General features: G+C 40.6%; 1 protein-coding gene across 4 annotated transcripts in view; it reads left to right on the forward strand.

Moving 5' to 3' along the window:
- Window positions 1–10758: 10758 nt before the first annotated feature.
- Window positions 10759–20221, forward strand: part of TUT7 (terminal uridylyl transferase 7) — an 83955-nt gene continuing 74492 nt past the window's right edge. For 2 of the 4 annotated variants that reach the window (XM_053577514.1, XM_053577507.1), the window contains exons 1-2: window positions 10759–11840; window positions 12974–13524. In XM_053577514.1, coding sequence (XP_053433489.1) covers window positions 13005–13524 — 520 coding nt within the window. In that variant the 5' untranslated portion in view covers window positions 10759–11840; window positions 12974–13004. Of the gene's footprint in view, window positions 11841–11865; window positions 12477–12973; window positions 13525–20221 lie in introns of those variants that run through there. The other 2 variants (XM_053577489.1, XM_053577499.1) reach the window with 2 other exon arrangements.

A 20221-nucleotide genomic window follows, 5' to 3' on the forward strand; every position in this document is an offset into this window, starting at 1 on the left:
GCCCAGTAATGGGATTGCAGGATCAAATGGGAGGTCTAGTTTGAGTTCTTTCAGGATTCTCCATACGTCCCTCCAAAAAAGTTGTTTACAGTCCCATCTGCAATGTAAAATTGTTCCCTCCTCTGTACATCCATGCCAGAATCTACAGCTTTGAGACTTTGTAATGTGGGCTATTTTCACTCAGGTTAGGTGATATCTTACAGTGGTTTTGATTTGCATTTCTCTGATAATTAGGGATGATGAGCTTTTCTTCTTATACTTGTTAGCCATTGTATGTCTTCCTTAGAGAAGGTTCTATTCATCTCTCTTGCCCATTGACATAAGGGAATGTTGGCTCTTTTTATGTTCCTTAATTTGAGTTCTCTGTAAATCCTAGTTATCAATCTTTTGTCGGGCTCATAATATGCAAATATCCTTTCCTACTCTGAAGACTTTCTGCTTTGGTTGTTGTCTCCTTAGCTGCACAAGATATTCAGTTTAATTTAGTCCCCTTTGTTTATTTTGGCTGCTATTGCAATTGCCACTGAAGTCTTCTTCATAAAGTCTTCTCTCGGGCCGATACCTTCAAGTGTTTTGTCCCCACTTTCTTTTGTTTCATGTCTTAAATTTAGATGTTTTATCCATCTTGAATCGATTTTAGTGAGTAGCAAAAGGTGCAGATCCAGTTTTAGTCTTTTACATATGGTTATCCAATTCTCCCAGCACCGTTACTGAATAGGGATTCTTTTCCCCAATGTATGTTCTTTTTTGGTTTATCAAAGATTAGGTGGCTATAGGATGTTAGCTTCATCTCATGGTTTTCTATTCAGTTTCAGGTGTCTATGTGTCTATTTTTGTGCCAATACCATGCTGTTTTGATCACTATGGCCTTGTAGCACAGCCTAAAGTCTGGTAGCCTGATGCCCTCAGCTGTTTTTATTACTAAGCCTTAGCTATACGGGGTTTTACCTAGTTTCATATAAAACAAAGAATTATTTTTTCCAAGTCTTGAAGTACAATGTTGGTATTTTAATGGGAATTGCATCAAATCCATAAATTGCTTTGGGAAGTACGGACATTTTAACAATGTTGATTCTTCCCAGCTATGAGCATGGTATGTTCCTCCATTTCTTAGTATCTTCTGCTATTTCTTTTCTTAGGGTTTCATAATTATCTTTAAAGAGGTCCTTCACCTCTTTTGTTAGATATATTCCTAGATATTTCATTTTCTTTGAAGCTACTGTAAAGGGAATTGTGTCCTTGATTCGCTTCTCATCTTGGCTGTTACTGGAATATACAAAAGCTACTGCTTTGTGGACATTGATTTTATATCCCAAGACAATGCTGTATTTTTTGATCACTTCCAGGAGTCTTGTGATTGAGTCTTTGGGGTTCTCTAAGTATAAGATCATATCACTGGCAAAGAGTGAGTTTCACCTCCTCTGCACCCATTTGGATGCCTTGTATTTCCTTCTCTTGTCTGATTGTATTGGCTAGAACTTCCAGCACTGTGTTGAATAGTACTGGCAATAGAGGACAATCTTGTCTAATTCCACTTCTAAGTGGAAAAGTTTTCAGTTTTGCTTTATTCAGTATATTAGCTGTGGGTTTTTCATAGATGGCTTTGATCATTTTAAGAAATGTGCCACTTATACCTATATTCCTCTGAATTTTATTGAATGCTTTTTCTGCATCTATTGTGAGGATTATAGGTCTTTGGTTTTGCTTCTGTTGATATGAGGTATTATGTTTATGCACCTGCGTATGTTAAACCAGCCTTGCATCCCTGGAATGAAATATACTTGATCATGATGTATGACTTTTTTAATGAGAAGCTGTAATCTATTGGCTAGAATATTATTGATAATTTTTGCATCTATATTCATCAGTGAGATTGGTCTGAAGATTTCCTTTTTAGTTGGGTCATTTCCTGGTTTTGGTATCAGGGTGATGTTTGCTTTGTAGAACGTGTTGAGGAAGATTCCTTCCTCCTCAATTTTTTGGAATAGCTTCTGCAGTATAGGTATAAGCTCTTCTTTGAAGGTTTTATAGAATTCTGTTTTGAAGCCAGCTGGACCAGGGCACTTTTTTATTGGGATTTTTTTTTTTTTTTTGAGACAGAGTCTCACTTTATTGCCTTTGGTAGAGTGCTGTGGCATCACAGCTCACAGCAACCTCCAGCTCCAACCTCCAGCTCTTGGGCTTAGGCAATTCTCTTGCCTCAGCCTCCCAAGTAGCTGGGACTACAGGCACCCACTACAACACATGGCTATTTTTTTGTTGCAATTTGGCCAGGGCTGGATTCAAACCTGCCTCTGTAGGCCAGCACCCTACTCACTGAGCCACAGGCACTGCCCCAGGGAGTTTGTTTTTTTTTTTTGTCACACTCAGTAGAGTGCCGTGGTGTCACAGCTCACTGCAACCTCCAACTCTTGGGCTTAAGCGATTCTCCTGCCTCGGCCTCCTGAGTAGCTAGGACTACAGGCACCCACCACAACACCTGGCTATTTTTTGTTGCAGTTACCATTCTTTTAGCTGGCTGGGGACAGGTTCAAACCACACCCTCGGTATACAGGGCTGGTGCCTTACCCGCTGAGCCACAGGTGCAGCCCCCCCAGGGAGTTTTTTTATAGTTTGATCTCAGTGCTTCAAATTGGTCTATTCAGGAAATCTTATCTTCATGGTTAAGTCTAGGGAGAGGGTGTCATTCCAAGTATCGATCCATTTCCTCCACATTGTCAAATTTCTGGGCATAGAGTTTCTTGTATATTCAGAGATTATTTCTTGTAGCTCTGTGGCATTTGTTGCTATTTCACCTTTAGCATTTCTGTTTGCGATTACTAGATTTTACTTTCTTGTTTCTAGTTACTCTGGTCAAAACTTTATCTAGTTTATTTTTTAATTAATTGATTTTTTTTTAGAGACAGAGTCTCACTTTATCACCTCGGTATAGTGTTGTGGCATTCCACCTCCACCTCCTGGGCTTAGGCAATTCTCTTGCCTCAGCCTCCTGAGTAGCTGGAACTACAGGCGCCTGCCAGAACGCCCAACTATTTTTTTGTTGTTGTTGTTGTTGTTGTTGCAGTTTGGCCAGGGCCAGGTTCAAACCTGCCACCCTTGGTATATGGAGACAGCGCCCTACCCACTGAGCCACAGGCACTGCCTGATTTTATTTTATTTTTTCAAAGAACCATCATCTTGTTTGTTAATTTTCTGAATAATTTTTTTATGTTCAATTTCATTAATCTCTGATTTAATTTTGGTTATTTCTTTTCTTTTTCTCAGTTTAGGATTAGATTGTTCTTCTTTTTCCAATTCCACAAGATGGTTTGTGAGATTGTTGATGCGCTCTCTTTCAGTTTTTCAAATGTAGTTATCTAATGCACTAAATTTTCCTCTCAGGACTGCTTTAGCTGTATCCCACAAATTTTGTTAACTTGTGTCTTTATCATGGTTATGTTCCAGGAATTTAACTACTTCCTCTTTTATCTATTCCTGAACCCAACTATCATTCAGCATAAGGTTGTTTAACTTCCCTGCCTTTGCGTGGGAATTAATTTTTTATTTTCTGAGACAGAGTCTCACTATGTCGCCCTGGGTAGAGAGCCATGGCGTCACAGCTCACAGGAACCTCAAACTCTTGGGCTTAAGCGATTCTCTTGCCTCAGCCTCCCAAGTACCTGGGAATATAGGTACCTGCCACGCCTGGCTATTTTTTGGTTGCAGTTGTCATTGTTGCTCGGCAGGCCCAGGCTGGATTCAATCCCACCAGCACTGGTTGGTGTCTTAGCCACTGAGCTACAGGCACCGAGCCGGAATGAGTGTTTTTGAGGAGTTGAATTTCACCTTATAGCCTTGAGGTCTGAGAAGATACAAGTTATAGGGTGGCACCCGTGGCTCAAAGGAGTAGGACACCAGCCCCATATGCTGGAGGTGCTGGGTTCAAAAACCCAGCTCTGGCCAAAAACTGCAAAAAAAAAAAAAAAAAGATACAAGGTATATTCCTTGAATTTTGCTGAGGTTTGATTTGTTTTGGGTGTTTTTTGTTGTTGTTGTTGTTGTTTGTTTTTAGACAGAGCCTCAATTTGTTGCCCTCAGTAGAGTACTGTAGCATCACAGCTCACAGCAATCTCCATCTCTTGGGCTTAGGTAATTCTCTTGCCTCAGCCTCCTGAGTAGTTGGGACCACAGGCGCCTACCACAATGCCCAGCTATTTTTTGTTGCAGTTTGTCTGGACCGGGTTTGAACCCACTACCCTTGGTTTATGTGGCTGGCACCCTACTGAGCCACAGGCGCTGCCCCTGAGGTTTGATTTGTATCCTAGGATGTGATCTATTTTGGAGTATGTGCCAGAGGGCTGATGAGAAAAATGTATATTCTTTTGCTTTGGGATGGTATGTTCTGTAACTATCTATTAATCCCATTTGTTCTAGGGTCACATTTAAGTCCTTTGCATCTTTGTTTAGCTTCCATTTAGGGGATCTGTCCAGTTCTGTCAGAGGGGTGTTAAAGTCCCCAGCTACCATGGTGTTATAGGCTAACATATTGCTCAGACTCCTCAAGGTCTATTTCATATATGCAGGAGCATTTAAGTCAGGCGCATAAACATTTGAGATTGAAATGTCTTTTTCTCGTAAGGGTCCTTTGACCAGAATGAAGTGCCTGTCTTTGTCTTTCTTAAGTTGTTTTGAATCCACTTATATCTGAGAATAAGATTGTAACCCCTCCTTTCTTCTGATTCCCGTTTGCTTGAAATTCTGCTCTCCATCCCTCAACCCTGAGTCTTGATTTGTCCTTCAGGCTAGGTGTGTCTCCTGTAGGCAGCAAATGGATGGCTTGTGTTTTTTATCCTATGCCTCTTCAATGGAGAGTTCAATCCATTGACATTGTGATAATTGATAAGTGTGATCGAATTTTATTCATTCTGTTATGAGAAAATCTGTTGTGCAGTGTTATTCTTTGCACCATTGTAGAAACTAAGTTTTAGCCTTTAGCTTCTTGGTGCTTGCTTTGGTGGTGATCCATTGTGGTGTTCAGTGTTGAGAACAGATCTAAATTATTTCCTGTAGGGTAGCAACCATAGCTCAGTGGGTAGAGTGCCAGCGACATACACTGATGCTGGCAGATTCAAACCCAGCCCGGGCCAACTAAACAACAATGGAAACAAAAACACAGTAGCTAGGTGTTCTGGCAGGTGCCTGTAGTCCCAGCTACTTGGGAGGCTGAGACAGGAGAATTGCTTGAGCCCAAGAGTTTGAGGTTGCTGTGATCTGTACACCATGGCACTCTCCCCAGGATGACAGGTTGAGACTGTCTCAAAAATAATAAATATTTCCTGTAGAGCTGGTCTTATTGTGGCAAATTTCCTCAGTGCCTGTATATTGCGGAAGTTTTAATTTCTCCGTAAATTTTGAAGCTTAGTTTAGCAGGATATAGAATTCTAGGCTGGAAATTGTTTTGTTTAAGAATGTTGAATGTGAATGACTATGCTCTTCTGGCTTGGAAAGTTTCTGTTGAGAAGTCTGTTATCTTAATGGCTCTGCCCTTGTAGGTCAGTTGGCATGCCTAGCTTTTTGCAGAATCTTCTCCTTTGTCTTGATTTTGGACTGGTTCATTACAATGTATCTTGGAGATGCTCTGTTAAGAGTTGAGATGACATACAGTTTGATGTCCATCTGAAATGAGCGTGTCAGAATCATTAGTAAAACATGGAAATTTTTCATTTAAATAGTAGGGCTTCCATATCTTTGGGACCATCCTCTTCCTCTTCAGGGATTCCTATTGTTCATAAGTTTGATCACTTCATGGAGTCTTACAGTTCTCTAAGTGCCTGTTCTGCTTTCTCTCTCTCTCTCTCTTTTTTTTTTTTGTCTCTGTAACTACCTGGGTAAACTCAAAAAATTTATCCTCTACTGTGATGTTCTTTTTTCTCCATGGTTTAATCTATTTTTGATACTTTCTACTGCATCTTTACAATCCTTGATTGTCTCCTTCATTTCCTTAAGCTCTGCCATATCCTTTCTGTATTCTACATATCTCTCATCTGACTTTTGGTTCTGTCTTTCCATTTTGTCATCCCTCCCTTTATTGTCTTAATCATCCATATTTTAACTTCCCTTTCTGTCAAACCCATTAATTCTTTATAGGAAGAACCTTCTGTAAAAACTGCCTCATGGTCCCTTGGAGGAGTTGCTCTATTTTGGTTCTTCATAATGCCTGAATTTTTCTTTTGGATCCTCCTCATGTTTGCTTTCTTCTTGTTTACTTCCTCATGCTCCTTTCGCCTTCTCGCTTCCTCCTTTGCTTCAAGTTACCTTGTCTCAGAGTTTGGATGATGAAGAGGACTCTTGGTACAGAGTCAGAAGGTGGAGAAGGGGTGAAGCAAGCAAGGAAAAGCAAGAGGAAAGGAAAAAACGAAGGAAAGAGTAAGAGAAAAGAAAAAGAAAAGACAGAAAGGTGGGCAGAAGAGGGAATAATAGAAAAAAAACTGAAGAACAGGACAGAAGGAGGACAGGAAGCGAGGATGAGAGTGATAGAAGAAATGTTATTGTTCAGCATGTACTAAGGCCACGCCTTTAGCTCAAGGGTTTTGAGGAGATGGGCTGGGTGGGTTCCTCTAAATCAGGCACTCTTTACCAGCCTGAACACAGCCAGACTCTTCCTCTGCCATAAATAGGAAGAGAAGAATAAGAGCAAAAACAAAAAACAAGAAGGAAAAATTGAGTGAAGATAAAAAAAGAAAAGAAAGAAAGAAAGAAAGAAAAGCTCTGCAGTGTGATCTTGCTAGTACTTTCTTCCTGGGGCCAATGGTAAAAGGTTCTCCTGGCCTCCTTGAACCAGATTACTGTTGCAGTCTACCTGCCAGACCACAGCTGTGTCGCACCCACCCTCAGCAAAGGAAGGGGGTGGAAAAGACAAAAAAAAAAGGGATAAAAAGAAAAAATATTAAAATAAGAATAAAGGAAATTAAACATACTGTTGAATCAAATAAGGGAGAGGGAGAAAAGAGGAATAACGAAAGAAAGACAACAAAGAAAAAAGAAAAATGGGTGGATATCTTAGCTGATGCAGAAGCACAGAAGAGATGAGAAAAGTAGAAGAGTATCTATCAACTGAGAGAATGCCAAAGAGTGAAATAAGGAGAGAGAATAAATCAAGCTAAAATTCTGTAACCAAAAATACATGAGTCCTTGCTCTTATTGAATATAAAAACGGAAGTTACAAAAAGAACCAAACAACTTAGCAAAAAACAAAACACCTGAAAACAAAATAAAAACAGCTCAAATAGCCTGATGTAAGCAATCTCAGCAACCAATAGAGCAGGGGTCCTCAAACTACAGCCCACAGGTCACATGAGGCGGTGTGATTGTATTTGTTCCTGTTTTGTTTTTTTACTTCAAAATAAGATATGTGCAGTGTGCATAGGAATTTGTTCATAGTTTGTTTGTTTTTTTTTAAACTATAGTCTGGCCCTCCAACGGTCTGAAGGACAGTGAACTGGCTCCCTGTTTAAAAAGTCTGAGGACCCCTGCGAATGAAAGAAGAAACAAAAATTAACAAGGACATCACATTGCCCTGCATCTTAGCAGCCTTGATAATGGCCTTTTCCTTCATTTTGTCCTAAGTCTGAACCTTTCTTCTGCCCCAGAGAAGAGTAACTCAATCCACTGTCCTGGTAACGATTAAAGTAGATAGCATTGGAGGATGACTGGATGAGAATGGCTTTTTGAAGAAAAAAAAAATCTTTCAGCTCTTGGGATTTCCCCACCTCCATTCACTCTCAGTCCCTCTGCTCTACCCCAGCTATTTTTAGAGATGAGGTCTCGCTCTAGCTCAGGTTGATCTCAAATCTGTGAGCTCAGGCAATCCACTGGCCTTGGCCTCTCAGAGTGCTAGGATTATAGGTGTGAGCCACCACGCTGGCCTAAAGTGAACTTTCTGGCTATTGTGTTGAGACTAGATTGGAGGACAAAGGTGGAAACTATTGATTGCAGTAATCCAGCCAAGCAAAGGTGGATAGTTACAGAGGTGGTGAGAAGTCATTGACCTATAGACAGATATGAAAGAGGTGAAAGGTGGAGTGGAGAAGTACAGGATACAGGCCAGGTACTTTTTTTTTTTTTGTAGAGACAGAGTCTCACTTTATCCCCCTCACTAGAGTGTCATAGCACCCAGCTCACAGCAACCTCCAATTCCTGGGCCTAGGCGATTCTCTTGCCTCAGCCTCCCGAGTAGCTGGGACTACAGGCACCCACCACAACACCCTGCTATATCTTCTTTTTTTTTTTTTTGAGACACAAACTCAAGCTGTTGCCCTGGGTAGAGTGCCATGGCACCGCAGATCACAGCAACCTCCAACTCTTGGGTTCAAGCAATCCTCTTGCCTCAGGTTTTGTTTGTTTGTTTGTTTGTTTTACTGGAGACAGGGTTTTGCCTTTGCTAAGGCTAGTTTCGAACTTGTGAGCTCAAGCAATCCACCTGCCTCAGCCTCCCAGAGTGCTAGTAAGATTACAGGTGTGAGCACTGTGCCCAGCCCAGGCCAGGTTTACCCAAAAGGGACAGCAACACACCTGGGCAGGGCAAAGTTGTCATCTGCACAAGGGGGCAGTTAGAAATCTGTGTTATATGGGGCCATAGTGAATGGGCAAATTCCACAGCTTGCCCAGAGGGCTTTGGTGGGTTAGGGTCCTTTGGGGTGAATTTTGGGGGTGGGCCAACTGGTTCCTTTATGTTGTCTTAGAAGAGGAGGTGGAAGGGTTCATGTAAGGCCTCTTTGTACTCCCAAGAGGAGGAACCAACATAATTGGCTAAGAAAATGGCTAAAAACCACTCCATTTAAATAGTAGAGCTCTTTTTTAAAAAGTGGGGGGGAAATGGCTAATAATGCTATGAACAGAATTTCTTCACTTCTGATTCCACAGCCCTACAAGGAAAGAGGGCACTAGGTTTGTTAAAAACTGACTTGTCAAGATATTTCACAATATTAAGCTTCTGATACAAGAAAAAATATATATTGCAAAATATGGAACAATATTAATGTCCTCTGCCTAAACAATGCTTTTTTTTTTTTTGCAGTTTTTGGGTGGGGCTGGGTTTGAACCCACCACCTCTGGCATATGGGGCCAGCACCCTACTCCTTTGAGCCACAGGCACTGCCTAATATTAATGTCCTCTGAACAAGATACTACAGTACAGCTGTCTCTAAATCAGACAGCAGTCCACATTTCTACTCCAAATTATTGGAAACATAATGATCTCAGAGCAATCAACAAAGATTCTGATAAACTCAGCAGTAGTCCTTCCAGTGACATCCAAAGAAAAAGCAAATAAAATGTATCAATTGGATTGTAAGGATTCTCATGACTAATTTAAATTTTCATTATGGATAACATGGACTGAAAGAGGTATATTATTTTCTCAATAGCTTTTGATCAGTATTGGATCTTAGAGAGCCTCCTTTAATCTCAAGATGAATCTTAAAATTAGTGTAGAATAAGAGAAGTTTGGCTTTGTGGCAACATATTGAAGAAAATGCAAATAAAATATTTTAAATCCTTTTTATAAAGTATCCTCTGCTGCTCTTCTAGAATTCTACACAATCAAACTAGTTATTTTGTTCACAGATTACTCACTTGGGTGTGGCGACGCTCTTGTCTCATAGTAAATGTAATCATGTACCACCAGGCTCTTTGGACTCTATAATAAAAGCCACTGTCTGCCTGTCCAACAGATTATTAGTTTCTTATGTATGTTCAGAACCAAATCATCTAAGTAATTATACAAAAGTTGAAAGAACATGTTTTAAACCACTTTTAAAACCATGGTCACCTGGTTAAGAACACACTCCTCTATATTGTCAAGTTCAGATTCCAGAGGTACCATCTACTTCCCCTAGGTCTTAAGCTTCCTATCTTTAAAATTGGAATTCCCAGCTACTCAGGCAGCTGGGGCAGGAAGATAGCTCCAGTCCAAGAGTTCAAGACCAACCAGAGGATCAGAGCCAGACTTCATCTCTCTCTCTTTTTTTTTTTCTCAGACAGGGTCTGAGTCTGTCCCTCAGGATACAGTGCAGTAGGGCTATCAAAGTTCACTATAACCAGAACTCCCAGACTCAAGGGTTCTTCCTGCTTCAGCCTCCCAAGCAGCTATGGCTACAGACAGGAGTATGACCCCTGCTCCCCACTTATCTAAAAAAATTTTGTAGCCACGAATATCATATGTTGCCCACAATGGTCTTATACTACAGGACTCAAGTGATGCTCCTGCGTTGACCTCCCAAAACACTGGGATTACAAGCATGAAGCACTATGCCATATGTCATGTCTTCAAAAAAACGAATTAGTTAATCAAATTGGAATAATGACATTTTCTTCCTTAAAGTGTGAAGATTAAATGAGTTAATAGTTGTAAAGTCTTTAATTTTTTTTTTTTTTTTGAGACAGAGTCTCACTCAGTTGCCCTGGAGTTGAGTGCCATAGTGTTAATGCTCACAGCAACCTCAAAGTCTGGGGCTCAAGTGATCCTCTTGCCTCAGTCTCCCAAATAGCTGGGACTGCAGCCTGTCCCCTCTCAGCCACAATGCTAGGTTATTTTTAGAGACGGGTCTCTCTCTCGCTCAGGATGGTCTCTAACTCGTGAGCTCAAGTGACCTATTGACTTCGCCCTCCCAAGAGTGCTAGGATTACAGGCGTGAGCCACCATGCCGCGCCCTGGAAAGTCTTTAAAACTATAACTACTGGCAATAGCCTGTAGTTCGTGTATTCATTATCATTCTAAGACCGTTGCCCCACAGAACCTCATGGATTTAAATTAATACACTCTAAAAAATCAGAGAAATGAAAACCATCACATTTTCCCAACGCTGCCTTATTTTATGAGCTGCATATGGCAAAGAAGGTAATATATAAAATAAAAAAGGAAACCTGCGTTCGAGGTGTGCATTTTTTACTTTAAAAAATCAAGTTTGACCATCCCTGATCACCATTTACTTACCATTACACTCATTCTTCCAAACACACTAAGTTTTCAAAAAGGAAAAGTAATCTTCCCCGCCCTTTCCGCTGTAGCCCCGCCCTCTTGCTGTTCCCAGGAGGGGCGGGTTTGTGGGTGGAGGCTTAGCCTAACACAACCTAAGAAAAAGGCTGAGCATACCCTGTACCACATTGAGATCTGCCTGAACAGTGGATGTTTAAGTGCTGGTTATTTCTACAAGGTTGGCAATTACGACCTCTTCAAAACATTAAATCACTCCAAATAGAAAAAACAGCCACAGCGCTACGAGGCCTCAGAGCCAGGCTTAATACCCCCTTGAAGCACCCAAGGAGCGTCCAGTGGCAAAGCCGAGCCCAGCAGTGAGCTGGGAAGAGAGGCTGCGCCCGCCCGCCGACCCCGCGTCTGTCTTCGGGGCAGGCGGTTTAGCGCCCTAAGCCTCCTGCGGGCAGAGGGTCTCGGTTCCCCGCGCCCACAGCGAAGAGGAACTCTAGGCGCGTCGACGCCTGAACGAGAGGGGGCGGGCGCTGCTCACAGGAGAAGGCCCAGCCGGAAGAGCACCCGAGCGGCCGAACAGCTCGCTAGCGCCGAGGAACTCGCCCTGAGCCAGATCCAGCGCCCGACACCGGGAGCGAGCGTGCAGCGGAGGCCGCGGGGGCCGCGGCGGCCGGGCGGGGGCGGGGCAGTAGCGGGAGGCCCTCCGGGCGTGCGCACGTTTCCGGCGTGCGCGGCGGAGCGCTGGGGCGGGGGCACCGCCAGCTTCCAATCGCGCACAATGAGACAGCGCTGAGCGCCGGAAGTGGGGCCGAAGGAAAACACGGAGAGGGAGCCCGGCCGGGACAGGAAGAGGCTGGGAACCACGGCGAAGGTGGTGAGTGCTTCTGGGCGTCTTCTCCCACGTCCTTCCCAGACTCGCCTCCGGGCTGGGTCTCCAGTGAGTTCCCTGGTCTCTAGAGTAGAGGTCGGGCCTGGCTTCTGAGATACGTTGGCTCCATCCTCAGCCGGCCTCCTAGCCCCAGTTTGAGTGACTGGGGAGCCCCAAAGCCAGCGGAGACTGAGCTCTCGGGTTGTAGTTCGTGTCTTCACTTTGTGTCAGACTCGGCAGGGGGCAGAAGAAGGGATTTGGGTCTAGGCATTCGGCCCGGCCCCTTTGCTGGCTGGGAGAGCCCCGGAACCCCATCGAGGCAGCAGGTCACTTCCTGCTTCCTGGTACCCACTGTGGCTTCGTGGCCAGAAGTGCGGGGACACCTCCTCTTTTCTCCGCTTCGGGCTCCGAAGGGTAGAAACTGAGGCAGATCGTGGGTGGGGCTGTCGAATGGATGGTGAAAAGGAATGTCATTCCGCAGAGAATTGCTGTTCGTAACAAAACCAAACTTGTTTTAGGCTGAAGAACGAGGAATGGGGAGGTTAGCTGGAGTTGTCGTTTGGTCTGAAACCTAGCCCCTTTGGCTAGAGCGGTACCTTGATCAGGAGCCCAGCCTCAGCGTAGCCCAAAGCGATTGAAGAGGTCTGTTGCAGTTGATGAATTAACTTCGTTCATGTAAAGTGTCGGTTACTGTGTAACACTTAAAAGTAATGCCAACTTTTCTAAAAAAAAAAAAAAAAAAAAAAAACACTGTTTCGAGAGTTTTGTAACAGTATTGGCTTGGGATGAGGTTTTCTCTGAAAAAAAAGCACTTTTATATAGGTAAAAGCCGACCAGCTTGGTATGACTAACATTTTACTACACCACACAGTTCTTGAACCTGTAGGAGCTTCTCTCATTCACAGATCTAATTTTCATGCTAACTAATTTTCATGAAAACATTATAGGACTAAGCCTCCGAACTTCTAGAGTAGTGTACTGATTACTAAGAATGTGATAGAAATTGTATTGAAAGAAAAAATAAGAAAAGAAGAGCTTCTTATATGCTTTTGGGCTTCTGTAAGATGAATGTGTCATTTTGTGTACTTGCTATGATATCCTGTTATAGTTTGATGTGTCACCAAAATACTTTCTTTCAGGTGCAAAGTAAGAAAATTGAAGTCAAAGACCATGGGAGATGCAGCAAAACCTTATTTTGTGAAGCGCACAAAAGACCGGGGGACTATGGATGATGATGATTTCAGAAGGGGTCACCCCCAACAAGATTATTTAATAATGGATGATTATGCTAGAGGACATAGCAGTAAAATGGAAAAAGGCCTTCCAAAAAAAAAGGTAGCACCAGGGAACTATGGGAATACCCCAAGAAAAGGACCATATACTGTTTCCAGCAATCCGTATGCATTTAAAAACCCAATCTACAGTCAGCCTGCTTGGATAAATGACAACCACAAAGATCAGAGTAAGAGATGGCTATCTGATGAACTTACTGGTAATTCAGACAATTGGAGAGAATTCAAACCTGGACCTAGAATTCCTGTTACAAACCGACCAAGGAAAGACTCCTTTCAAGAAAGTGAAGATGGTTATAGATGGCAAGACACAAGAGGCTGCAGAACTGTGAGACGACTATTTCATAAAGACCTAACAAGCCTAGAAACCATGTCAGAAATGGAAGCAGGAAGTCCTGGTAATGTGTTCTAACTTGTCAGGTTATAACTCCAAAGTCATCAGTGTCTTATTCTCTTTTTATCCAAATGAGTTTAGTTATTTTTAGCAATTCAAGTTTAAACTTTTTAAAGTTTCTGCTTTAAAAAGTGATCGCTTATTTAATGTGATTATTTTAAGAGTTTTTATCATGATATTTGAGCAACTTCAACACATTTCATACATATGTTGATGCCTTTGTCCCAAGGTTCATTTTACTTTACTAAATATTTCCTGTTTGTGGTTTTTTTTTTTTTTTGTAGAGACATAGTTTCACTTTATTGCCCTTGGTAGAGTGCCATGGCGTCGCACAGCTCACAGAAACCTCCAACTCTTGGGCTTAGGCGATTCTCTTGCCTCAGCCTCCCAAGAAGCTGGGACTATAGACGCTAGCCATAACACCCAGCTATTTTTTTGTTGTAGTTAGGCTGGGGCTGGGTTTGAACCTGCCACCCTCGGTATATGGGGCTGGTGCCCTGCCCACTGAGCCACAGGCACTGCCCTCCCGTTTGTGTTTTTTACACAAGAGGGTGATTATATCCCCCTGGGATCATATTATAGTTGCTGAGTGGTGTGTATGTATTTTCAAAATGTTGTACTATAATTTTTGTGTTCATATTATAAGAATAATTAATGTGTGCGTATTATAAGTGATAATATAAAGCTAAAAAATAACTTATTTGATGTAAAAACAATATAGATCGCGTATATCTCCTGCCACAAGAGGGATATATATTGTTAGTAGACTCCCTAGAACTAATTTTTTTTTTTTTAAGAGATAGTCTTACTTTATTGCCCTCGGTAGAGTGCTGTGGCATCACAGCTCACAACAACCTCCAACTCTTGGGCTTAGGTGATTCTCTTGCCTCAGCCACCTGGCTATTTTTTGTTGCAGTTTGTCCAGGGCCAGTTTGAACCCACCATCCTTGGTATATGGGGCTGGCGCCCTACCCACTGAGCCACAGGCACCACCCAGAACTAATATTTTTGCTTTTCAAAAGAGCATGCCAATTAGAGCACCTCACCAGGCCAGGTGTTCTAATTTCATTTTGAAATTAGAAATTGAGGAACATGAGTCTAATTAGAAAGTAAGCAATACCGGCCTGGTGCGGTGGTTCACGCCTGTAATCCCAGCACTTGGGAGGCTGAGGCAGGTGGATTGCCTGAGCTCACAGGTGTGAGACCATCCTGAGCAAGAGCAAGACCCCGTTTTAAAAAATAGCTGGGCGTTGTGGTGGTCATCTGTAGTCCCAGCTACTTGGGAGACTGAGGCAAGAGAATCGTTTAAGCCCAAGAGTTTGAGGTTGCTGTTGCTGTGAGCTGTGACGTCACGGCACTCCACCAAGGGTGACAAAGTGAGACCCTGTCTCAAAAAACAAAAAGTAGAAAGTCAGAAGTACAGATAGATTAAAAACTTTGCTGTTTGATTTAAAGAAAACCAAAATCTATTTTCTTTAAATACAGGATTAATATAAGGGTAAATAGGATGAGATTACATTATTTGTATTTGTTATATAACTTCCAATTGAAATTGAGTCCTTCACCCAGGAGGTGTGCCATATACACCTTCATTGTACCCGTTAGTTGGGAGTTTACCTAGCTCCCTTCCCTCCTTGAATTTTTTTTTTGTGTGTGTGGGCCTATAGTTGTTCATCTACTAGTTTCATCAAAACCCATTTCTAAGTGCCCTCACATGCTTCGTTAATTGCCTCATTGTGATTATTTGTGTTTTTCTAAAAGGTAAACAGTAGATTGTCCAGGTAGCAATGATTTCTGTACACAGGAAGGTTATTTTTATCTAATGGATAGTATTTACCAAAATGAAATAGAGTTAAAAATTGGGTGGAAAAAGTGAAACAGTGTTTAGTGCAAAAATGAAAATTATAATTGGAAAAATGGACTTGTAAGTTTATCGAGACAAGCTATTTTTTTTTCTCTTTTTCTTTTTTTGAGATCAGAGCCTCACTTTGTCACCCTTAGTAGAGTGCCATGATGTCATCATAGTTCACAGCAACCTCAGTCTCTTGGGCTCAAGCCATCCTATTGCCTCATCTTCCCAAGTAGCTGGGGCTATAGGCGCCCACTACAGGGCTGCTAGTTTTTCTGTTTTCAGTAGAGACGAGGGTCTCTCTGTTGCTCATGCTAGTCTCGAATTCATGACCTCAAGCAATTTGCCCACCTTGTCCTTCCAGAGTGCTAGGATTACAGGTGTGAGCCACTGCACCCAGCCTGCAAACCTTTTTCAGTGACTGGACAGATAGGTTGCAAACTGGCTAGCACTTTTAAAAATTTTTTGAGTTTAAATGCATTTTGTAGATCTCCAGAGGCCTTTTCTTTTTCATGTTTCTCACAGTGGCCAGTTCATATATGTTATCTCTAAGGCATTTGAGGTTTTGACTCATGCATGTAGAACATTTAAAAGGGAAAGGTCATTTTTAATCTTAGGAAGTCTTGTGATAAAAATGAAAAACTGAAGCACTTGTTAATATTAAATGAAGGAATATGTGCTGTTTGATAATTTTTATCGGAAAATTAGGAGTAAATGCCAGTACCAAGTAGCAGAAACAGAATGAAGTGTTGCAAAGGAATTAATAGTAGAGAGAGATAAAACTTTAGCCTTATAAATCTTTAAGTTAGAAAGACTTTGAAGGGATTATTTGATGCTACACTCTGTTGTGATATATCAAAGGTGGAGTGGCAATTTTACAAATTAGACAGCTGCAGCTCAGAGAGGTTAAATTTATTCAGACTTGTGTATGCACAGTTGTAGCTTAGAAAGTGGAACAGAAACCAGGAACTGAGCTACTGTGACAGTTTACTCAGCTTTGCTAGACATGGAGTCCTGACAGGGGAAACTAAGCTTTTGATTTGTTTTTCTTTTTTAAAAACTGTGTGTATTTAAATATTTCTTTATACTGTGTTCAGGTAGGATGTAAACATTTTAGTTACCTTGTTTTTAGGAGAATTAAACTTGAAAAGCATTTTAAAAAGAAAACTTTACAGATCAAAAATGCACAACTAGAAAAATTAAAAGGAACTATAAAACTCTTATATGTATTTATTTGGTTTTAAAAACAACTATAAAGAAGTTGCTTTTAAGTGTGTTAGAACAGGAAATGCATTTTCATTCTGTCTTTATTGAAGGCAATCCAAAATTGTGCATTTTTCTCTATATGAAGTACAGGTGTATGCTTTTAGTTACTATTCAGCTTTTATCCCTTGAAAGTCTTTATAAAGGAAGTATTAAACATGAGTATCACAATATTTACTGTAGAGAGAAATTCAGTTCCAAGTATAAACTACATATTTAGTAGCATATACTATACTGTATCCTTCGCACTACATTCAAAGGATACTAAAAAGGATCTCATTAAAGGGATTCCATTTTCCTTAAATCAAAAGTGTATCTGAATAAGGAATAGTTTTATTAAACAGTGTGAGAAGATATAATGAAAATTATGTTAGAGCAGTTACTTCTTAAAAAAAATTCTACTTTCTACTTTTCATTTTTATATTTCTACCTCACCTCATCCCTCAGATGTCATAGATTGCCAATTTAATGTATTTGGGACAGTGCCATTAACTATCTTAGGTGGAAAACATCTGCTCAAATACATGTGTTCTTTGTGAATGGAATAATGGACTGTATGCAAATAAAATATGTGAAACTTTGCTGAATATAGAGAACTCACCACAGTAAATCTGGGATGAACCAAATATTCTTCTTCTGAGTAATTATGGGAAGTTTTCATCAGTACCCAGTTTTGTCTTCCAAGAGTCCCTCCAGCAAGATTTTATTTGATAGTTTTTACCAGGCAGGCCTGTGAAACTCAGTTGCCTGATACTGCCTTGTCAGTTCTAGTCTACTGTAAATGTGAGTATGCTTTAAGAAAGGATTTTAGTTTTTATATATTGTTAGATAGAAAGCTGAATTTCAGAACTCCCATCTGTATTTTGTATATATATATTTTTGTTTTGTTTTGTTTTGTTTGTAGAGATAGAGTCTCACTTCATTGCCCTCGGTAGAGTGCTGTGGCATCACACAGCTCACAACAACCTCCGACTCCTGGGCCTAGGCGATTCTCTTGCCTCAGCCTCCCAAGTAGCTGGGACTACAAGTGCCCGCCACAACACCTGGCTATTGTTTTGTTGCAGTTTGGCCAGGGCCGGGTTTAAACCTGTCACCCGGCGCCCTACTCACTGAGCCACAGTCTCTGCCCTCCCATCTGTATTTTAATCTGTATTTCAAATCCCTTGAGTCCTTTGACTTAGCCATGTATCCTTGGACAAACTATTTATTCCCTTGGACCAGCATTGTCCCAATCTGTACAATGGGAAAATTTTAGCATCCATGACAGGTTACTATAGTAATTTAGCAAGGTAGTGCATATAAAGTGCTTGCTTTACATCTGTTGCTTAATACTCAGTGCGATAGCTGCTGTTACAGTCATCCAGTAGAGTTCTTGCAGTCATCCTCTTCTCTGTATAAAAGCAATAGAATTAATTGTGGTCTTTGGAGAGAGAGTCACTCTTAATAGGAAATGACAGCAATTATAGTTATTAAGAAAAAGAGAATAGGGGTTAAAAAGGAACTTGGTTAACATCATTTACTCTGTTATAAACTAATGAGGACTTTTCTAAAGGATACTGCACATACTAGTATAAATTTTTAATGAGTGTTTGCCTAAGAAACTTCTGTCATGAACACTAAAGTTAGATTGCAATTAGAGAAAGATAGTGTTTATAATGATAAGCAGATTAAATGAAAATGGACACATCTCTTAAGTAAAAAGTGGTTGTCTCAGAAGATAGTTCAGACCACAAATTCTGGCCTTAAAAGATTATGATAATTTAATTGGGAGAAGAGGGCTATTAAAAAGAAAATGTTAAAGTAACCTGATTTTTTAAATTTAAATGACGACTTACCTTTTAGTATTTTATTTGTTCAGTCCATTTTGATTGAATTTATAAAACTATGTTTTTCTTGACACTTCTTTAGTTATGAAATTGTCACATATTGTATTATAGAAGCTGTTTGCAGAATTTCATTATATTCACAGGTAGTTTGTAGTTTGAACACAATGCTTGCCTGGTTTTTCTTTAAAGCTCTTGGCAACGCTTTTTCTTTCTTTCTTTTTTTTAATAATTGGAGTGCCTGTACCTCCTTTTCTGACAGAATTTTTTCTTTTTTTCAGTCAGGCAATTCATTGTAATTGCCATCCTAGTAATGGGTTCGTCTGAAAACTTGACAGAGGAATTGCCTCATGCAGGACATTTCAGTCAGTTTATATTTCTAAGGACTGATTTATTTATTTATATTAAACCTGCTCTTTGTAGTTTTAATTTTTTTTTATTTTAGAAATTATATGGAGGGCTAATTTATTTTAATCATTATGTGTTACTAATAGCTTCATTTTTCAGAGCTTGATAGAAGTTATTGAAACTGTTCAAAACTTTTTTTTTTATTTTAGAGACAGTCTCACTTTGTTGCCCTTGGTAGAGTGCTATGGCGTCACAGCTCACAGCAACCTCCAGCTCTTGTGCTTAGGCAATTCTCTTGCTTCAGCCTCCAGAGTAGCGGAGACTACAGGTGCCTGCCACAACGCCCGGCTATTTTTTTGTTGCAGTTTGGCTGGGCCCAGGTTTGAACCCGCCACCCTTGGTATATAGGGCTGGCATCCTACTCACCAAGCCACAGGTGCCACCCTAAAACTTTTTAGTTGAATACTACAGTTGCTTTCTGTTTCATAGGTTGAAAAGTTGTAAGTTTAGAGATTCATTTATTCATTATGAAGATTGTAGAACTAACGGAAGAGTTTATAAGCAAATGTACTTAGAGAAGACTTTTATTTCAACTATAAGATTTTTTTCTTTTGAAATATGCTCAGTGTATAGGACATTCAAAGAAGCTAAAATAAAAATAAAGATAAAATGAGAAGTAGTCTTTTTTTTTTTTTTTTTGAGAGGGCATCTCAGTATGTTGCCCTTGATAGAGTGCTATGGCGTCGCAGCTTACAGCAACCGCAAACTCTTGGGCTAAAGCATTTCTCTTGCCTTAGCCTCCCGAGTAGCTGGGACTACAGACTCCTGCCACAACACCCCACTATTTTTTTTTTTTTATTAAATCATAGCTGTGTACATTAGTATGATGATGGGCACCATACACTTGGTTCATAGATCATTTGACACATTTTCATCACACTAGTTAACATAGCTTTCGTAGCATTTTCTTAGTTTTGGTTGCAGTTGTCATCCTTTAGCAGGCCCAGGCAGGCTTAAACCTGCCAGCCTTGGTGTATGTGGCCAGCACCCTACTCATTGAGCTATGGGCACCAAGCTAAGAAGTAGTCCTTAATAAATAAATTTTAGCTTGGACTTTGTATTAATGGAGGGACCCCATTATGAGTTATTAAAGGCTAAATTTGCAATTAGATGATTGATTTTCACTCCAGATAAGGATGTAGTTGATTTCTGAGTTATCAGATATACATTGTCCATTTTTGCCCTGTAAGAGATTGTTCACTTTTAAAAAGTGAAAGCAAATGTGGATGGTTTTAATGAGAATAACAAATGTACTTATAGGTATTCTAGAGTATGTTAGATACAGTACATGACATATTATAGTACGTTAAGAATATTAGAATTATACATATGTTTGCCTTCAGAGGATAATACTCTAC

The sequence above is a fragment of the Nycticebus coucang genome, chromosome 2, assembly GCF_027406575.1.
Source record: "Nycticebus coucang isolate mNycCou1 chromosome 2, mNycCou1.pri, whole genome shotgun sequence".
In the NCBI taxonomy this organism is placed as follows: Eukaryota; Metazoa; Chordata; class Mammalia; order Primates; family Lorisidae; genus Nycticebus; species Nycticebus coucang.